This window comes from Pteropus medius, unplaced genomic scaffold, assembly GCF_902729225.1.
Source record: "Pteropus medius unplaced genomic scaffold, Ma_sr-lr_union100, whole genome shotgun sequence".
NCBI classification, from domain to species: domain Eukaryota; kingdom Metazoa; phylum Chordata; class Mammalia; order Chiroptera; family Pteropodidae; genus Pteropus; species Pteropus medius.
The window spans coordinates 5,245,302-5,261,115 of NW_024356336.1; the positions used below are offsets into that span (position 1 = coordinate 5,245,302).

At 47.9% G+C, this 15,814-nt stretch overlaps 1 protein-coding gene across 8 annotated transcripts in view; it reads left to right on the forward strand.

The window, feature by feature from the left end:
- EMID1 (EMI domain containing 1) overlaps positions 1–14,705 on the forward strand; it is a 40,960-nt gene extending 26,255 nt beyond the window's left edge. For 3 of the 8 annotated variants that reach the window (XM_039861896.1, XM_039861895.1, XM_039861892.1), the window contains 2 exons: positions 4,319–4,363; positions 13,879–14,705. In XM_039861896.1, coding sequence (XP_039717830.1) covers positions 4,319–4,363; positions 13,879–14,151 — 318 coding nt within the window. In that variant the 3' untranslated portion in view covers positions 14,152–14,705. Of the gene's footprint in view, positions 1–4,318; positions 4,364–9,258; positions 9,344–10,304; positions 10,396–13,878 lie in introns of those variants that run through there. The other 5 variants (XM_039861893.1, XM_039861898.1, XM_039861897.1 and 2 more) reach the window with 5 other exon arrangements.
- Positions 14,706–15,814: the final 1,109 nt, after the last annotated feature.

The following is a 15,814-nucleotide window of genomic DNA, read 5'->3' on the forward strand; positions in this document are numbered from 1 at the left end:
TTTATACCTAAGTATTTCATTTTAGGGGGCGGTAATGTAAATGGTAATGCGTTTTTAATTTCCAATTCCACTTGTTCATTGATGGTATATAGGAAAGTGATTGACTTTGTATCCTTCAACCTTGCTATAATTGTTTATTAGTTCCAAGAGTTTCTTCGTTGATTCGTTCAGATTTTCTACATAGATGATCATGTTATCTATAAACAAAGATCATTTTATTTCTTCCTGTATACTTTTTGTTTCCTTTTCTTGTCTTATTGCATTAGCTAGGACTTCCAATATGATATCAAAAAGCATTAGTGAAAGGGGATATGCTTACCTTGTCCTTGATTTTAGCAGGAAAGCTTTTAGTTTTTCATCATTAAATATGATGTTAGAAGTATATCTTTTGTAGATGTTCTTTATCAAGTTAAGGAAGTTCCCCCTCTATTCCTAGTTTGCTGAATTTTTATCATGAATGGGTATTGTTGGATTTCGTCAGATGCTTTTTCTGCATCTATTAATATGATCACGTGATCTTCTTCAGCCTGTTGAGGCGACAGATTACATTAATTGATTTTCAAATATTGAACCAGACTTGCATACCTGCAATAAATGCCACTCGTTCATGGTGTATAACTCTTTCTATATATCGTTGGATTTGATTTGCTATTTGTTGAAGATTTTTACGTATGTTCATGAGAGATATTGGTCTGTAGTTTTTAATGTCTTTGTCTAGTTTTAGTAATAGTTTAAGTTAGAAAGTAGTCTCTCTGCTTTTATCCTCTCAAAGAGGTTTTAGAGAATTGGTATAATTTCTTCCTTAAATGTTTGGTAGAATTCAGCAGTGAACCCATCTGGACCTAGTGTTCTCTCTTTTGAAAGGTTATTAATTATTGATCCAATTTCTTTAATAGGTATAGGCCTATTCAGATAGTCTATTTCTTATTGTGAAAGTTTTGACAGATTGTGTCTTTCAAGGAATGATCTATTTGATTTAGGTTATCAAATTTGTGAGCAGAGTTGTTCATAATATTCCTTTATTATCTTTTTGATGTTCAAGGGATCTATAGTGATGTCCCCTCTTTCATTTCTGATATTAGTAATTTGTATCTTTTCTTCTTTTTATTAATTATCCTGGCTAGGGGCTTGTCAATTTTATTGATATTTTTAAAGAACTAGCTTTTGGTTTTGTTGATTTTCTGTTTTCAATTTCATTGATTTCTACTCTAATTTTTATTATCTCTTTTCTTTTGCTTAATTTGGGTTTAATTTGCTCTTTAACTGCTTTCTTAGAGTGGAAGCTTACATTATAGGTTTTAGATCATTCTTCCTTTCTAACATATATGTTCAGTGCTATAAAATTTACCGCTAAGCACTGCTTTCACTGCATTCCACAAATTTTGATAAGTTTTATTTTCATTTAGTTCAAAATATTTTAAAATTTCTTGTGAGATTTCTTCTTTGACCCATGTTTTATTTAGAAATGTGTTGTTTAATCTCCAAGTATTTGGAGATTTTTCAGTTCTCTCTCCATTACCGATTTCTAGTTTAATTCTATTGTGGTCTGAGAACAAACATTTTATGATTTCTATTCTTTTAAATTTGTTGAGGTATATTTTATGGACCAGAATGTGATCTAACTTGAATGTTTCACATGAGCTTGAGAAGAATATGTAATTTGCTATTGTTGGACCGAGTGGTCTATAGATGTCAATTATATCTAGTTGATTGATGGTATTGTTGAGTTCAGCTATGTCCTTACTGATTTTCTGCTTGCTGAATCTGCCCATTTCTTACAGATGGTGTTAAAATCTCCAACTATAATAGTCAATTTATCTATTTTTCCTTGTAGTTCTATCAGTTTTGATCTTATATATTTTGATTCTCTGTTGTTAGGCATGTACATGTTAAAGATTGTTATGTCTTCATGGAGTACCGATTCATTTATCATTATATATCATCCCTCTTTGTTCCTGGTGACTTTCCTTGCTCTGAAGTCTGCTCTGTCTGAGATTGATATAACTACTCTCGTTTTCTTTTTTTTCCTCTTTAATTCCCCTCCCCCTACTTCCACTCCTGACCTATGGATGTTGCCATCTCCCTTTTAAGAACTGGATTTCTGAAGGCGGGGCGTCTCCCCCACCACACACTCGATGTGCACACCCGGGGCCTGGCGCCCCTGGAGCCTGGCACCCCTGGCACACCCGGGGTATGGTCCATGGCTCTACCTGGGGCGTGAACCCAGAACCTTCTGCGTGTAAAGCAGACGTCCTAACCACTACACTGTGGAGCCACACCTCTCATTTTCTTTTGATTAGTGTTAGCATGGTATATCTTTTTCTCTCCATTTGCTTTTAATCTACCTGTGTCTTATACTTAAAGTGGTTTCTTGTAGACAGCATATAGTTAGGTCTTGTCTTTTTAGCTATTGTGACAATTCTGTCTTTTAATTGATATATTTAGATTATTGATGTTTAAAGTGATTATTGATAGAGCTGGATTAATATCGACCATATTTATTACTGTTTTCTATTTGTTGCCCTTGTCTTTTGTTCCTCTGTTTGTCTTCCACACTTTTTCTGCCTTTTGTGGTTTTCATTGAACATTTCATATGATTCCATTTTCTCTCCTTTCATAGCATATCAATTATTTATTTTTTTTTACTTTTTTGTGTGGTTTTCCTAGAGTTTGCAATGTAAATTTATAACTAATCCAAGTCTACCTTCAGATAACACTATACTACTTCATGGTTAGTACAAATACATTACAATAACAAAGTATTCCCAATTCTTTCCTCCCACTCTTTGTAGAAGTGCTGTCAGTTATTTCACTCATACATAAGCAAGTGTGGGAGGGGCTCAACCACTTCTGCCCAAAACTGGATCCTCCTGAAATGTTTAACTCTCAAGAGTTGCCCACACTGAGCCCCAGTAATTTGTCAATTAAGTTTAATTATAGGTTTTCTTACCTGGCAGTGGTTCCCAGAGAGGTTTCAGCTCCAGTAAATTCTTCCTCTCTGTCTCTGTAATTTGTTGGGGTGGGGAGGTGGGAGGGCAGTGGTTTGCCCTGTGACCTCACTTCTTTGATGGCTTTAATAAGTGCTGTTGATTTTTCAGTTTGTTCAGCTTTTTACTTATTGTTAGGAAAAAATGATGACTTCTAAGCTCTTTATGTGCTAGACCAAAAACTAGAAATCGGTTTTGTTTTGTGTTTAAATCAAATTTGAAGGGAAAAATTAGTTAACATTTCTTTAAACATTTTTTTCTTTTCCTGTGCTCTCTTCTCCCTTCTGCATTTCCAGTTATACTTAATATTTTCCCATGAGTCATTGAGGTTCTGTTTATTTTTTTAATCTTCTCTCTATGCTTCAATTTGAATTATTGTATTGATTTGTCTTTAAGTTAATTGATTCTTCTGTTATAGCCAAACTTCTGTTAATCCCAGCTAATGAATTTATAATTTTAAATATTATCATTTTCATTTCCAGGATTTCCATTTGGTTCTTTTTTACAGTTTTCATATCTCTACTGAAATTGCCCATCTTATTACCTATTATATCGATTATTTAATGTATTTATTATAAATATTTTAAACTCTGTGTCTGCTCATTTCAACATCTGGGTTGGCTATGGATGTATTTCTACTGACTGATTTTTCTCTTCGGTATGGGTCACATTTTCTTGTTTCTTCATATATCTAATATTTTTTATTGCATACATGGACAATACAGATAATATAGTGAAGAGGATCTGTTATATAGTGAAGGAATCTGTTATCTTCCTCTGAAGAGTGTTGATTTTTGGTCCAGGCTGTGGGTTAGACTCAGCTTTGGGACTTCAGGATGGGCAGTTCATAAACTATTCAAAGATTAAAGGGGAGTATTTATCCAGATTTTACTCCCCTACCACGGCTCCCTGATTTCCAGTATTTCCCCTCAATTTCCTCCTTCTTTGGCAGTCTTGACTCCATCCTCGGATTCCTCAGGCCAATAAAACTAAAGCTTTCTGCTTGAGCTATTTGTTAGGCTGAGGGGACTGGGGTATAACCCTCAGAGGAAAAGCTATAAATATATGGATTTTACCCAGTACAGTTTCCTTCTTTCAGAGGTCAAATATCCTCCAGTTTCTGGCTGCTCTTTATCACTTTTCATTGCCTTCAAACAGTTGTGTTTTTGCTTTTTATCTAGTGTTAGTCCAATACAAGCTACTCTCTGTCTCTGCCTCTCTCAATCTCTCAGCCTCTCTCAAGATGTTTCTCTCTTTTTCCTTTTGTCCCTTCCTCCTTCCTCCTCTCCTTTCCTCTCTCATTACTTCCATTGCTCTCTCTCTCATTGCAGGGAGAACCTGGCCCCAAAGGAGACCCTGGTGAGAAAAGCCACTGGGTAAGCTCCAGCCCATCACTGACCTCCTACTGTTTCCTCCTGCCCTGGGCACTCAGGAGATTATTTTGGAGTAGGGGCACCCCAGCCAAAACCCCATCACCACCTGGCCTCCCAGGGAAGGACTTTGACAGTTCTCAGCCCTAACCCCTTCCCCAATCCTGTCTCCCCAACAAGACAGGGCCAGCCTTATCAACAGACCCAACGCTCTCTGTCTCTGTCTTTGTCCCTGTCTCCGCCTTCCCTCCGTGGCCTTTCTGGGCCAGAGTGACCCTGCCTGTTCCTCCTGGGCAGTTTGGGCTAACCCAGTCCAGACTGCATCCCCTGCCTCCATAGCCCTCTTCCAGCAGGGGATAGTTCCTGCTCCCCTGGCTACAGAAGGAAGGGAAGCATGAAAACAATATCCACACAGAAGAATGGGATAGGGGGTCTTAGGAAAGCCATGGAGGGAGGCATAGAACTGCTGAGATACACAGAAGCCTGTGATAAAAGGGACAAGGGATCTAGATACTACCATACACATAAGAAATACATGAAGCATGGGAGGAGAGGCCTAGAAACTGTCATGTACACGGTAAATGAGGTTTGAGTACCTAGACTCCGCTATACGCAAAGACCGGGAATTAACATGAGGTCCTAGACACTATCGCATACACAGGAGACCCATGAGGAGTGGGAGGAAAGACCTGGAAACTTATAGGAGAACAATGGAAAATGATATTAAGGGATCTAGAAACCACCATACACAAAGGAAGCCCATGAAGAATGGAAAGGAAGGCCTAGAAACTGTCATATATAAGGAGACATAGAGTAAATGAGAAAGGGGACCTAGAAACCACATGTGGGATCCTAGAAACCTTCACAATTATTGGTAATAGTTGCGGTGAATGAATTTCAGGACCTAGAACTCTATCCACCCAAGAAACACATTGGAGGAAGACCAAAAGCCCCATGATGCAGGGACCTGGAAACCATCACTGACATAAGGGATATTTGGAAAACGGACAGGGTGAACAGGGCAGATACCCCTATAGAAGAAGCTCTTTTGGAGGCTGGCATTATGCCTCTCCTCCAACCCCCTCTCCTCTCCCTGGTGCAGTCTGGCTGGGATGTCCTACTTCCTGGCAGGTACTAGTTAATGAGGATGCAGGAAGCACCCAGCACCTGCCTTGCCCTCTCTGCTCCTGATTATGGGGTCAGTGATGGATACAGCCGTGGGAGCTCCCCCACCCTGCACGAGCCCTCCCCCATGTCTTTTCCATGACTTCTGGGGCCCTGCTACCTTTCTGACAAGCCTCTCTCAGTTCCTCACTGCCACTCCAGTCCCCCTGGTGTCTCCAGAGCCTCTTAGCATTCTGCCAGTATGTGCACAAGCAGGCCTGGGGTTCAGGTAGTCCCCTCTGAGCCCAGCCCTCTGCCCTTGCTCAGCCCCTTTACTGGCCTCTCCCAGCACATTTTCTATGCAGCCCAGGACAGGTGGGAGAGTGAAGTGAAGTCTGAATTAGACTGGGCAGCCACATCCCTACATGGGAATCCTGGCAGGAGAACAGATGCCAGAACTATCCCAGACCAGGCCTCGAATTCAGGATGACCTGTGGGAGGGGCCCCCAAGAGGTAGCAGGGCCCCTGCCCGTCTGCCTCCCCCTCACCTACCCGTACTTCAGCCCCTGCTTGCTGCCTGCCTGGGAGGGGGCCTGTTGGACTGGGGGCTGCATGAGGCTTTGAGGGCTGGGGGTATAGTTCTGTTGGGGGCAGGTGAGAATGAGTTCCCCTAGGGCTCCTATACACATTCTACCTAGCAACTCCACTTAGCAAAACTTTGAGAGCCACTGGCCTGGCTGTGGCTCAGCAGTGTCACCCAGTGGTCATGGACATGCACTGCAAGCATTGCCCAGGAGTGACTAGGCTGAGCCAGCCCATACAGACCAAAGCTCTGACTCCTTACTCAGACAGGAAAAATTGAGGTCCAACTCTGCAGATCAAACTGTTGGCAGAGCTGGAACTGAAGCCCAGGTTTTTCAGTTCCCAGGACCTGGAGAATCAGTTAACATTCCCCCAAGCACCTCTTTGGTGGGTGCCAGACCCCAGGCTAAACACTGTGGACATAGATACAATTTGGACACAGTCACCACCCTCAGGGTAGTCCCAGTGGGCTGAGGGAGGAACAGACTAGTAACCAGCAATGACAGGACAGGAGGAGCTCAACCGTGATGGGGGAGGATTTCGCATCCTCGTGTTGAAGCTTAAAAAATGCATTAACCAGGCAAAGGGTGTTCAGGCAGAGGAGCAGGAACATCATGTGCAAATACCTGGACTGGCAGAGTGTGATAGGGAAGGGGTGAAACGGAAGTCAAAGAGGCTTTCAGGACTTAGGAGGCCATATTGAGGAATTTGAACTTTGTTCTATGGCAGTGGGAAGTCATTGAAATAGTTATGAACAGGGAAATGATGTGGTCAGATTATTTGCGGAAGATTCCTCTATTGCCATATGGAGAATGGATGGGAGAAGCATAAAGAGACTAGGCTGTCATGGTCATCCTGGCAAGAGACTGTGGGGGCTGGAACTGGGAGGGGGGGACAATGAGGGTGGACAGATGTCACTGGAGCTAAGAGACATTTAGGTGCCAGTTTGGCTGTGAGGGAGAACGAGAAGTTAAAGGAAACGCAATAGTAAAGGAGAGCCAGGAGAAACAGGCCTGCTGAGGTCTGTCCATGGAAAATGGAAGATGTCTATTTTATGACCTGCTGGGGGTGTCCAACAGGCCCTGGATACTCAGGCCAGGCTGGGAAGGGACTGGGGCGTCATCAATACAAAGCAGGCCATCCATCTGGGGAGGGATCCAAATAGCAGAATCTTTTTTTACATTTTTCCTCAAGATTTTTATTTTGAAAAATTTCAAATTATGCAGAAAAATTGATACAATGAACATCCTACCCTTCCTCTATACCAATTAGTATTTTGCCACATTTGCTCTTTCTTTACATATTTACAGACTTTTTTTTTCTAATCCATTTGAAAGTAAGTTGGAAACCTCATCTACATCTCCCCCAGCACATTAGTGTGTATCTCAAAAGACCATAGACATTCTTCCCAAGAGTCACAATACCATTGTCACACTTTGAAAGATGACATTAGTTTAACGAAATGATGCCATTTCATACCTAACATATACAAATTTTACCAGTTGTCCAAAGAATGCGTTTTATAGCTGTTTTTTAAAAAACATCTAATCAAGATTGATACATTACATTTGGTTGTCACGTCTCTAGTCTGTTTTAATCTAGAACAAGCCCCCTGCCCTTTTCTTCTATCTCTTGACTTTGCCTTTTTATAAATGTTCCACCATCTAGGTTTGCCTGATTGTTTCCTGGTGATGAGATGCAGGTTAAATACTCTTTGCAGGAGCACTTACAAGGGATGTGGTACCCTCTTACTGCATCTCCTCAGGAGGCTCATGATGTCAGCTTGTCCCACTGTCCATGTCAGGAGTGGCTTAACATAATTTTTGAAAGTCATCCAGTTTTAGATCCTCCTCCTGTAATACTTGAAGAGGGATTACTTTGATGTTCAGCCTATGGTGACCCTGTAACCCCTAGGCTGCAATGGCCAGTCAGTGGTCTGAGGGTAGCCCAATCCATGTGATGTGAACAGGACACCAAGATCATAACAGACAGTCAGAGCGAGGCCACAGCAGGTTCATGGACATGTTGGGAGGTCTCTCAGTTGTTAGGTATTTGGGGGTGAGGGAGGGGAACAGCTACTTTAAAGCGATGGATTATAATTGTAGCAATATGTATAGTATATGTCATCCCTTCACTTACTCCATACCGAGACTGAGAGATTTGCTGTCCTGGTGCTCTGTTGGAATTAAGATATCTACATCCCAGAAATAGCTTAAGTCTGGACCAGAAAAGAAGAAGGAATGAGGGAGTGTAGAGTTTGGGCAAAACCATGGACCTTATGCTGGGCAAGGAAAGGATAGACAGGTTGGGAGCAAGTGAAGGTGAGTGCCAGCTGGTGGTCTCCAGCATGACCCCCAGGCAGCAGCTGCCACTGTTTGGGAGTGGGGAGTCCCAGATCAAGGAGGCTTGGGGAAGGTGGCTTTGTGGGCCCACTGCCACATCCCTGGGCTTGGGCCCTAGAGATGCCGCTTAGACGAGAGGGGGTGGCTGAGGGCCGGACTCTAGGACCTGGTGTAGTCAGAGCCCAAAGTGAGAAGGGCTGGGAAGGGAGCACTAGGGCTTGAGCCTCAGCTTTGCCAACATTTTAAACACAGCTTTCCAACAGCGATGTCACTCAAACATATTCTAATTTTACTTATATGCATTCATTTTGATGTGAATAGAAAGGATATCAGTAAGTAGCCTTATCCCGCTAATGGAGTTAATTAGGGTGAGATTAATGTAGTATTTAAGGCAAAAAGTGTGTCGGTTTAAAGAATATTAAGTAAACAGGAGTACAGATGGTCCACGGATGTGGCAGGAATCACACAGGTGATGTGAGAACAACTGGTGTCTGTAAAGAGAAATGGGAGGCGGGGCTCGTGGCAACCTCCAGGGAACACTATGTGGCAGGTTCCATGGCAGGCTCTGAGACAGTAGTGCTGCTCCTAAGGATTGGTGTCCCTTGGCCCCTAGTGCAGCAGGATTTGCAACGATGTGGGGAGAAGAAAGAAGCCAGCTGGGATCCATCAGGACTTACCGAGGGGGCCGCTTCTGCCTGCCTTGTCCCCCTCCTGTCCTCTCCTGGTCTTGTCCCGGCTGTCCATGGGCCCTGGGCTGTGGCAGGTGGTACGGGCTGCAGTGCATGTCCAGGGTGGGGCATGGGCCACCAACAGGCTTTGCAGGGCCCCCTCCCCTGCCCCCTTCACGGCTGCATCTGTCTCTTTCCTCCGCAGGGGGAGGGGTTGCACCAACTACGCGAGGCTTTGAAGATTTTAGCTGAGAGGGTTTTAATCTTGGAAACAATGATTGGGCTCTATGGTGAGTAGAGACAGACAGACGGACAGACAGCCCAGCCCCTGCCCACCAGCCTTCCCCAGGCCCTCCAGAGTGGAGCCGCCTGGGCCGTCATGAGGCTGGAGAAGGTGCCTGCCCCAGGAAGTGGGGACCTGAGAGGCCAAGACAACCCATCCCTCAATGGCTGGTCCCTCCTCCACAGGTGAAATGGAGCCCTAGAAACCTGGGCCCCACCTCTGTGGTCAGACCTGGGCCTCCAGGCATTGTGGGTAATATGGTTTTCAGGAACCAAAGGTGACAGATTTTGAGTTTGGAAGGAATTATAGGCAATGAATCCAAACTCCAGACCAGCAGGGGATTTTGGGTAACAGAGCCAGACTGCAATAGTGCAGGGGATTGTGGGTAATAAAGTCAGAGCCCAGGCCCACCGGAGGATTATGGGTAATGGCTCCAGACTTCAGTTAGGCTTCAGCTCTAGAGAAGAGGCCCACAGGACAATAGGTCATGGAACTAGATTCCAGAAGTGCAGGGGACTGTGGGTGACAGAGCCAAGGTTAGGCCCCAAGGGACTCTGGGTAATATACCACCACCAATTCTGAATCCCACCTTGCCCATATAAGCCCCAGAGGCTCTCACAGGGTGGGCCCTCCTGGCCCCAGATATCCCCCTGACAGTTTCATTTCCCCCTCTGGTACTCTTAAACTGTCCTGCGGGTTCCTTTAGGGGCCTGAGAGAGCCAGACCCTCACCCCAGGCATACCCTCACCCCAGGCATTCACTCACCAATCCTCCGCCCATCTGGTCACTTGAGCCAGGCAAGCCCTGTCCCCACTTAGAAGGGGAGACCAAGGTCTCAGTAGAGTCTCACACCCAGGCTCCTGCCCTGAAGCCGGCTGGAGCCTGGCCCGTACACCCCACCCTTGGCTCCCCGGCCCAGCCCTTGGAGGCCGGACTCGCACCGTCTGCTCTTCTCGATCTCCCATCAGGCTCCTAGCTTACAGAGCTTCCTGCAGCAGCAGGCTCAGCTGGAGCTCCTGGCCAGACGGGTCACCCTGCTGGAAGCCATCATCTGGCCAGGTAACGGCAGGGTGGGCAGGCAGGGGCAGCCCCTTTCAGGAAAGGCCTGGGAAGGGCCTGGGGTCACAGAAGGCAACTCCCAATCCTGGACCCAGGCCAGCAGACACTCATTCTTTAGTCCTTCCATCCAGTTAGTAGATGGTACCTGGCACAGAGAAGGCTCTGGTAACTAGTTCGTGAGTGAATGAGCATCAGTTCTGTGCCAGGCATCTTGCTGGCATAGGCTCCAACACAGCAAGACAGACATAGTCCTATTCTCATGGAGCTTAGGGTGTGGGGGTGTAGGAGGAAGCCATGGAACTGGCTGTTAAACCCAAGGTGAGGAAAAACAAGGTGGAATAAGTATAGGCAACCATAAAAGCACAGAAGTGCCCCCGACCCAGGCTACGGTGGGTGTGTGTGGGGGAGGGGTGTGTGTGTGTGTGTGTGTGCGCGTGTGTGTGTGCGCACGTGCGCACGCGCTTCCTGGAGGAGGTATTGGCTAAGTGGAGTTCTTAAGGGCAAGGAGAAAGAGTGAGTAAACAGGCAGAGGAACAGCATGGACAAAAGCTAGGAGGCCAGAGAGCCTAGAAGGATTGTTCTATGAGAATGCTGAGGGGTAAATGCTGAGGCTAGAGGATCTGGCAGGGCCCAATTTGAGAAGATCCTCAAAGGCAGGTCAGGGAGGCACAAAAGGTTAGACACCAAGTGCCTGGCTTGTTAAGGTAGGGTTAAGGAGGTCTCTCCCCATTAAACGTGCTTGTGGCTGGCCTTGGAGAGAGGCAGGGATTGGCTGCCCTCAAGGCCTGCTAAGAGGCTCCAACAGCCACCCTTCTCCCACCTCCAGAAGCCTCATCTCACAATCCAGTTCTAGTGCATCGGAGCACACAGGTCTCAGATATCATCTCCAACCTCGGATCTCTTTTACAGATGGGGAACTGAGGCCCCAAGCAGGAAGGAGGATTAAAGTTAGAGCCAAACCTCCTTCATTCAGCAAAACTGTAGGGGGCACCTACTGAATGCCAAGTCTGGGCAGGCATTGAGACAGATCCCAAAGGTACTTGCCTTGGGGAGCTGCCTGTCGAGCAATAGGAGATCCTCAGAATCTATAGAGATGAGGACCACGGGGTACAGGAACACCAAAGGATGTGAGTGAAGAGCAGTCACTTCTCACTGAGGGGTTGGGGGTGAGAGATGGAGACAGCTTCCTGAAAGACAGGACACTTGCGTTAGGTCATGAAAGGTCTCTACGAGTGAGCCAGCAGGAGAGGGTGGGAAGGGCAACCCTCACAGAGCCCTACATGGGAAAGGCCTGGAGATTGCAAGGTGTGTATGTGGTCTGCTTCCAAAGCTCCTCTTACCATACCACGTGGCTTCTCTAACTTCTAGAAACATCACTGACCATCTCCCAGATCTCCTTTCCTCTCACATAGTGGGGACCAAGGACCTAATCCCAGGCTCTCAGTATCTTGAGTTGTCCCCCACCTCTCTCAAGAGGATTGAGGCAGGAGCCAAAAGAAACACATTGTGGCTTTGGATCTATACCCTGTCCTCCCTCAGCCAGCTCTGTCACCAGCAGCCCAGGGAGGAAGTGCCGGTCACCTGGGAAAGCCCATGCCCACTCTCTGTGGCCGTGAGCCTGGGACAGAGGTCCCACAAGCCAACTCTGGTTGTGGGCCTGGAAGGGGTGATGTGGGAGGAGGGGAGCAGAGTAAGAGATGGAATCTTCCCCATTGGCCATCATACAAAGGAGGTAATGACTAAAAACCCAGATGGGCACGTTTAGGTTATAATCAACGATGATGATAATAGTAACAGCTGTCACACATCCAGCCCACCTCAGACTGGGGCATTTCCAATGATCATTTCCAGACCTTACAACAAGCTGGCTAGGTGGGCGATACCATGCCCATTTCACAGATGAACAGGTTCCGAGGGCTCATGTGACTTCCCCAGGGTCATAGGGACAGTAGTGGTAAGGCCAAGAGTCTAATCTAGGTCTGTCCTCTAAAGCACTGGCTCTTTTGACTCCATCAGCAAAGGTTCGCTGACACCTCTGTTCCACAAGGCACTGAGTGGGGCCTGGAGGAAACCAAGGCCCTGAATTTGATCATGTCAGAACACCACCTTGTGATAGACTCACAGTGCCCAGAACTGCCAGAGACCTGGGTCGAAAGCAGACCAACCTAGTGACCACAGTCCAGCATGTACGGTGAAAACCACTTCCTACTCCTAGTCATGTTAAACACTGCAAGAGTGTGACAACAGGAATGTTAAATCCACATTTCAGATGAGGCTCAAAAGTCTGTGACTTGCCCAAGGCCACGTAACTGGGACATGGTGGGGCCAAGACTTGGCCCTAGCCGATGTTGGAGCCTAAGCTCTGTGCTACCCTTCCTCCTATGCTCCCTGATTTGGGGCATGAAATGACCTTTGACTCTGACCACATATGCATATTTGCCCCCTGGGTTCCCAAATCTCAGCCCAGAGGTGCATGGGAGACTGGGGCACACAGTGTCAGGGTGCTGAACAGTTATGATTACAAGGATATAGGCACTTTCCTGGCAGTACCTTCAATGGGAAGCTGGTGGTCACCAGAGGCCAAATGTCTGTCCTGTGAACAGGGCTTTGGAGGCTTAGCTAAGTCCTCCATCCTGGGGCTCTCTTCCCTGAGCATTGTTCTTCCCCTGGCAAAACAGCCCATCCTTCCGACCTGCTCATTTAACTTTGAGAGGGATTGAAGTGATAGTCACAGAAGGCTTCCTGGAGGAGGTAGGTCCTACTCTGGGTTTTGAAGGATGTGTAGGAGTTTTTCAGATGGCAAGAATGCCAATTGTTCAGTTTCACTCTTGGGGGACAGCTCATTACTAGGCTGGAGCATATCTCACCATAGCCAAATTGGAACTGACTTCAATAATTATAGTACTTGGCTAGGACCTCAGGGTATATATGGAACTGTTCCCCTGGTTTTAGAGATGAGAAAGCTGAGGCCCTGATGGGTCCAATTTGCCCAAAGCTACAGAGTAGGTTAATGGCAGAGCTTGGCCTTCTTAAACCCTTCCCCACCACAGGTAGCCTAATCTGAGGAGAGAGGAAGTGAATGTTCCCTGGCCTTACTTTACCCAGCTTTGAGATGGAGATGATTCGGGGCACACCTCCACCCCAAAATGTAGAAAAGAAAAAAGGAACTATACTTTTATGGAGCATTCACTACACATTAAACATTTCAGGAACTTGGTGGGTTCATTTATCTGCACAGGACAGAAAATCAAATAGAGGTCCTCAGTGCTCTCTTTGGGTTGGGGGCTGATTACTCCCTCTTGGGTCGGGGGGACACTAACCAGCTTGCAGACCCCCTTCTTTCCCACAGCTCTGCCTCCCAGATGCCAGGGCAGAGTGCACCTGGCAGAGTGCCCAGTTCCCCCACCCCCCCCAGAGGGCCGAAGGGAGGTGGGTTCCTCACATAGACTTGACTAACCCAGCCTCTCTCCTTCCCTCCGGCAGAACCAGAGGGGTCAGGGGCAGGCCCTGCCGGCACGGGTACCCCCAGCCTCCTGCGGGGCAAGAGGGGAGGACACGCAACCAACTACCGGATCGTGGCCCCCAGGAGCCGCAACGAGAGAGGCTGAGGGCAGAGGCAGCCCCTCCGGGTGGGCCGGGCCAGGCTTCTCTTCCCAGCTTGGACTAAACCAGCTGCCTCCAGGGACCACCTGTCCATATTTATTAATGTCTTCAGGGTCCTTTTTGCCACCTAGGCCTTTGAGGGAGGAGGTCTAGGTCCTGGTACCCTATGCACATCTGATTCATGAGGCTGAGCAGGGACTGAGGCCTGAGGGAGAGGTGGCCCAGGTGGGAAGTGAGGCCTTGCTCTGGGTCCTGGGCCTGTTTCCCTCTGTGAAATGGGGTGATGCAGGCCTGTGGGGAGGGGATGGCAGGTTTGCAGTTTCTGTCTTCCCATCAGCTGCCCAGGTATCCATGCCTGCAGGCACTGAGGGAGCTGGGGTTCTGCCCAGCCCTGGGCACATGCAGGGATGATGAGGGAGGGCAGTCTCACCTCCCTTCCTCCCCATCAAAACTCAGAGGAGCCCACCTGTGCTCCTCTCCTTGTTTTTCGGTGCTGAGTTCTCAACCTTGAGGTCAAGCTGCCTGGTCTTACAGGACTTTGGGAGCTCTTTGCCTCAGTTCTGTACCGAGCCCCCAGCCCCTCCCATGTCCCAGGTGGGGAGTCCGGGCATGGAGAGGGATGGGCCACCTGCTCCCACAAAGCTTGTGACAGACACCAGGAGGGAGGTGTCTACCAGCCAATAAAGGCCCTCAGCCTGAATTTCCCCCAGCCTGGTCTCAGTGTGTGCTCAGACGGGGGACAGTGGGACAGGAACAGGGCCCTCTTCTCAGTGGCCTCCATTGCCCACCTGCAAAGCAGGTCTGAGGCTGGCCTCATAGGGCTGAGGGGACCAGGCTCTATTGGCCATCACCTGGGACATGGAGGCAGAGCACAGGCTCAGTCTACCACCACCCACCCACCCCCAACCCAGGTGTCCAACAATGGCTGTGCTAGGGGAGCAAGGAGCTGCAGAGACCTCAGAGCATCTTCTAGACTGGGTGACCTGCAGCTTCCCCTGAGCCTGTTTTCTCACATGAGGAAATAAGACTGGTGGCGTGCCCTTAGGCTTCCCAGTCCGTTTCTGGACCCCAGCCGATGACCAATAACAGGGTCAGTCTCCAGGTGACTAGAATGTAAGCTGCTCCAGGATCTAAAGCCCCCTGCTCTGCCCCTCAAAGTTCAACTTCCCAGATGACCCTCTGCCTTACCTCTACCCCGGGCCCATCAGCAACTCACACCCATGCCCCACTCTCTGCCTTCTTAGATCTGTCTACACACCTCTCCTCTCTGGGAAGGGGCAAGGACTGAAAGGGGCCAGGAGGGAGGAGCTGCTGCTTCAAAGCTGAGGAAGCTTCTCCCCCACCACACCCCCACCCATTGCTGCCTGCCCACGGGGTCCAGCAGTGCACAGCCGCCAGCCACTGAGCCTGCTCTGGGCCAGGCCTAGGAGACTGACTGAAATGGCCCGTCCCTCAGGGTCACTGGGGCCTGTGGGCAGTGAACGGATGGTATTCCTGGGGAATCAGGGAAGGCTTCCTGGAATGCAGTCTGATCTCTGATGGCTGAGACCTGAGGATGGGTGAAAACTAGCTGGGAAACAAGTGAGGAAGAATGTTCCTGGGCAGTGGGTCCAGCCCAGCAGAGGCCCAAGGTGGAAGACAGAGCTTCCTGGAGGAAGAGGCTGCATGGTGCAGGAACAGTAACACTGCATCTCTGTGTATCAGGGAGCTGCTCTCCTACAATCTGCTTTTCATTCACTGTTCATTCATTTACCTCCCTGGCCCCCCACCCATGCCAACACAGAAGAGTCAGACACAATTGCTGAGCCCAAGGAGG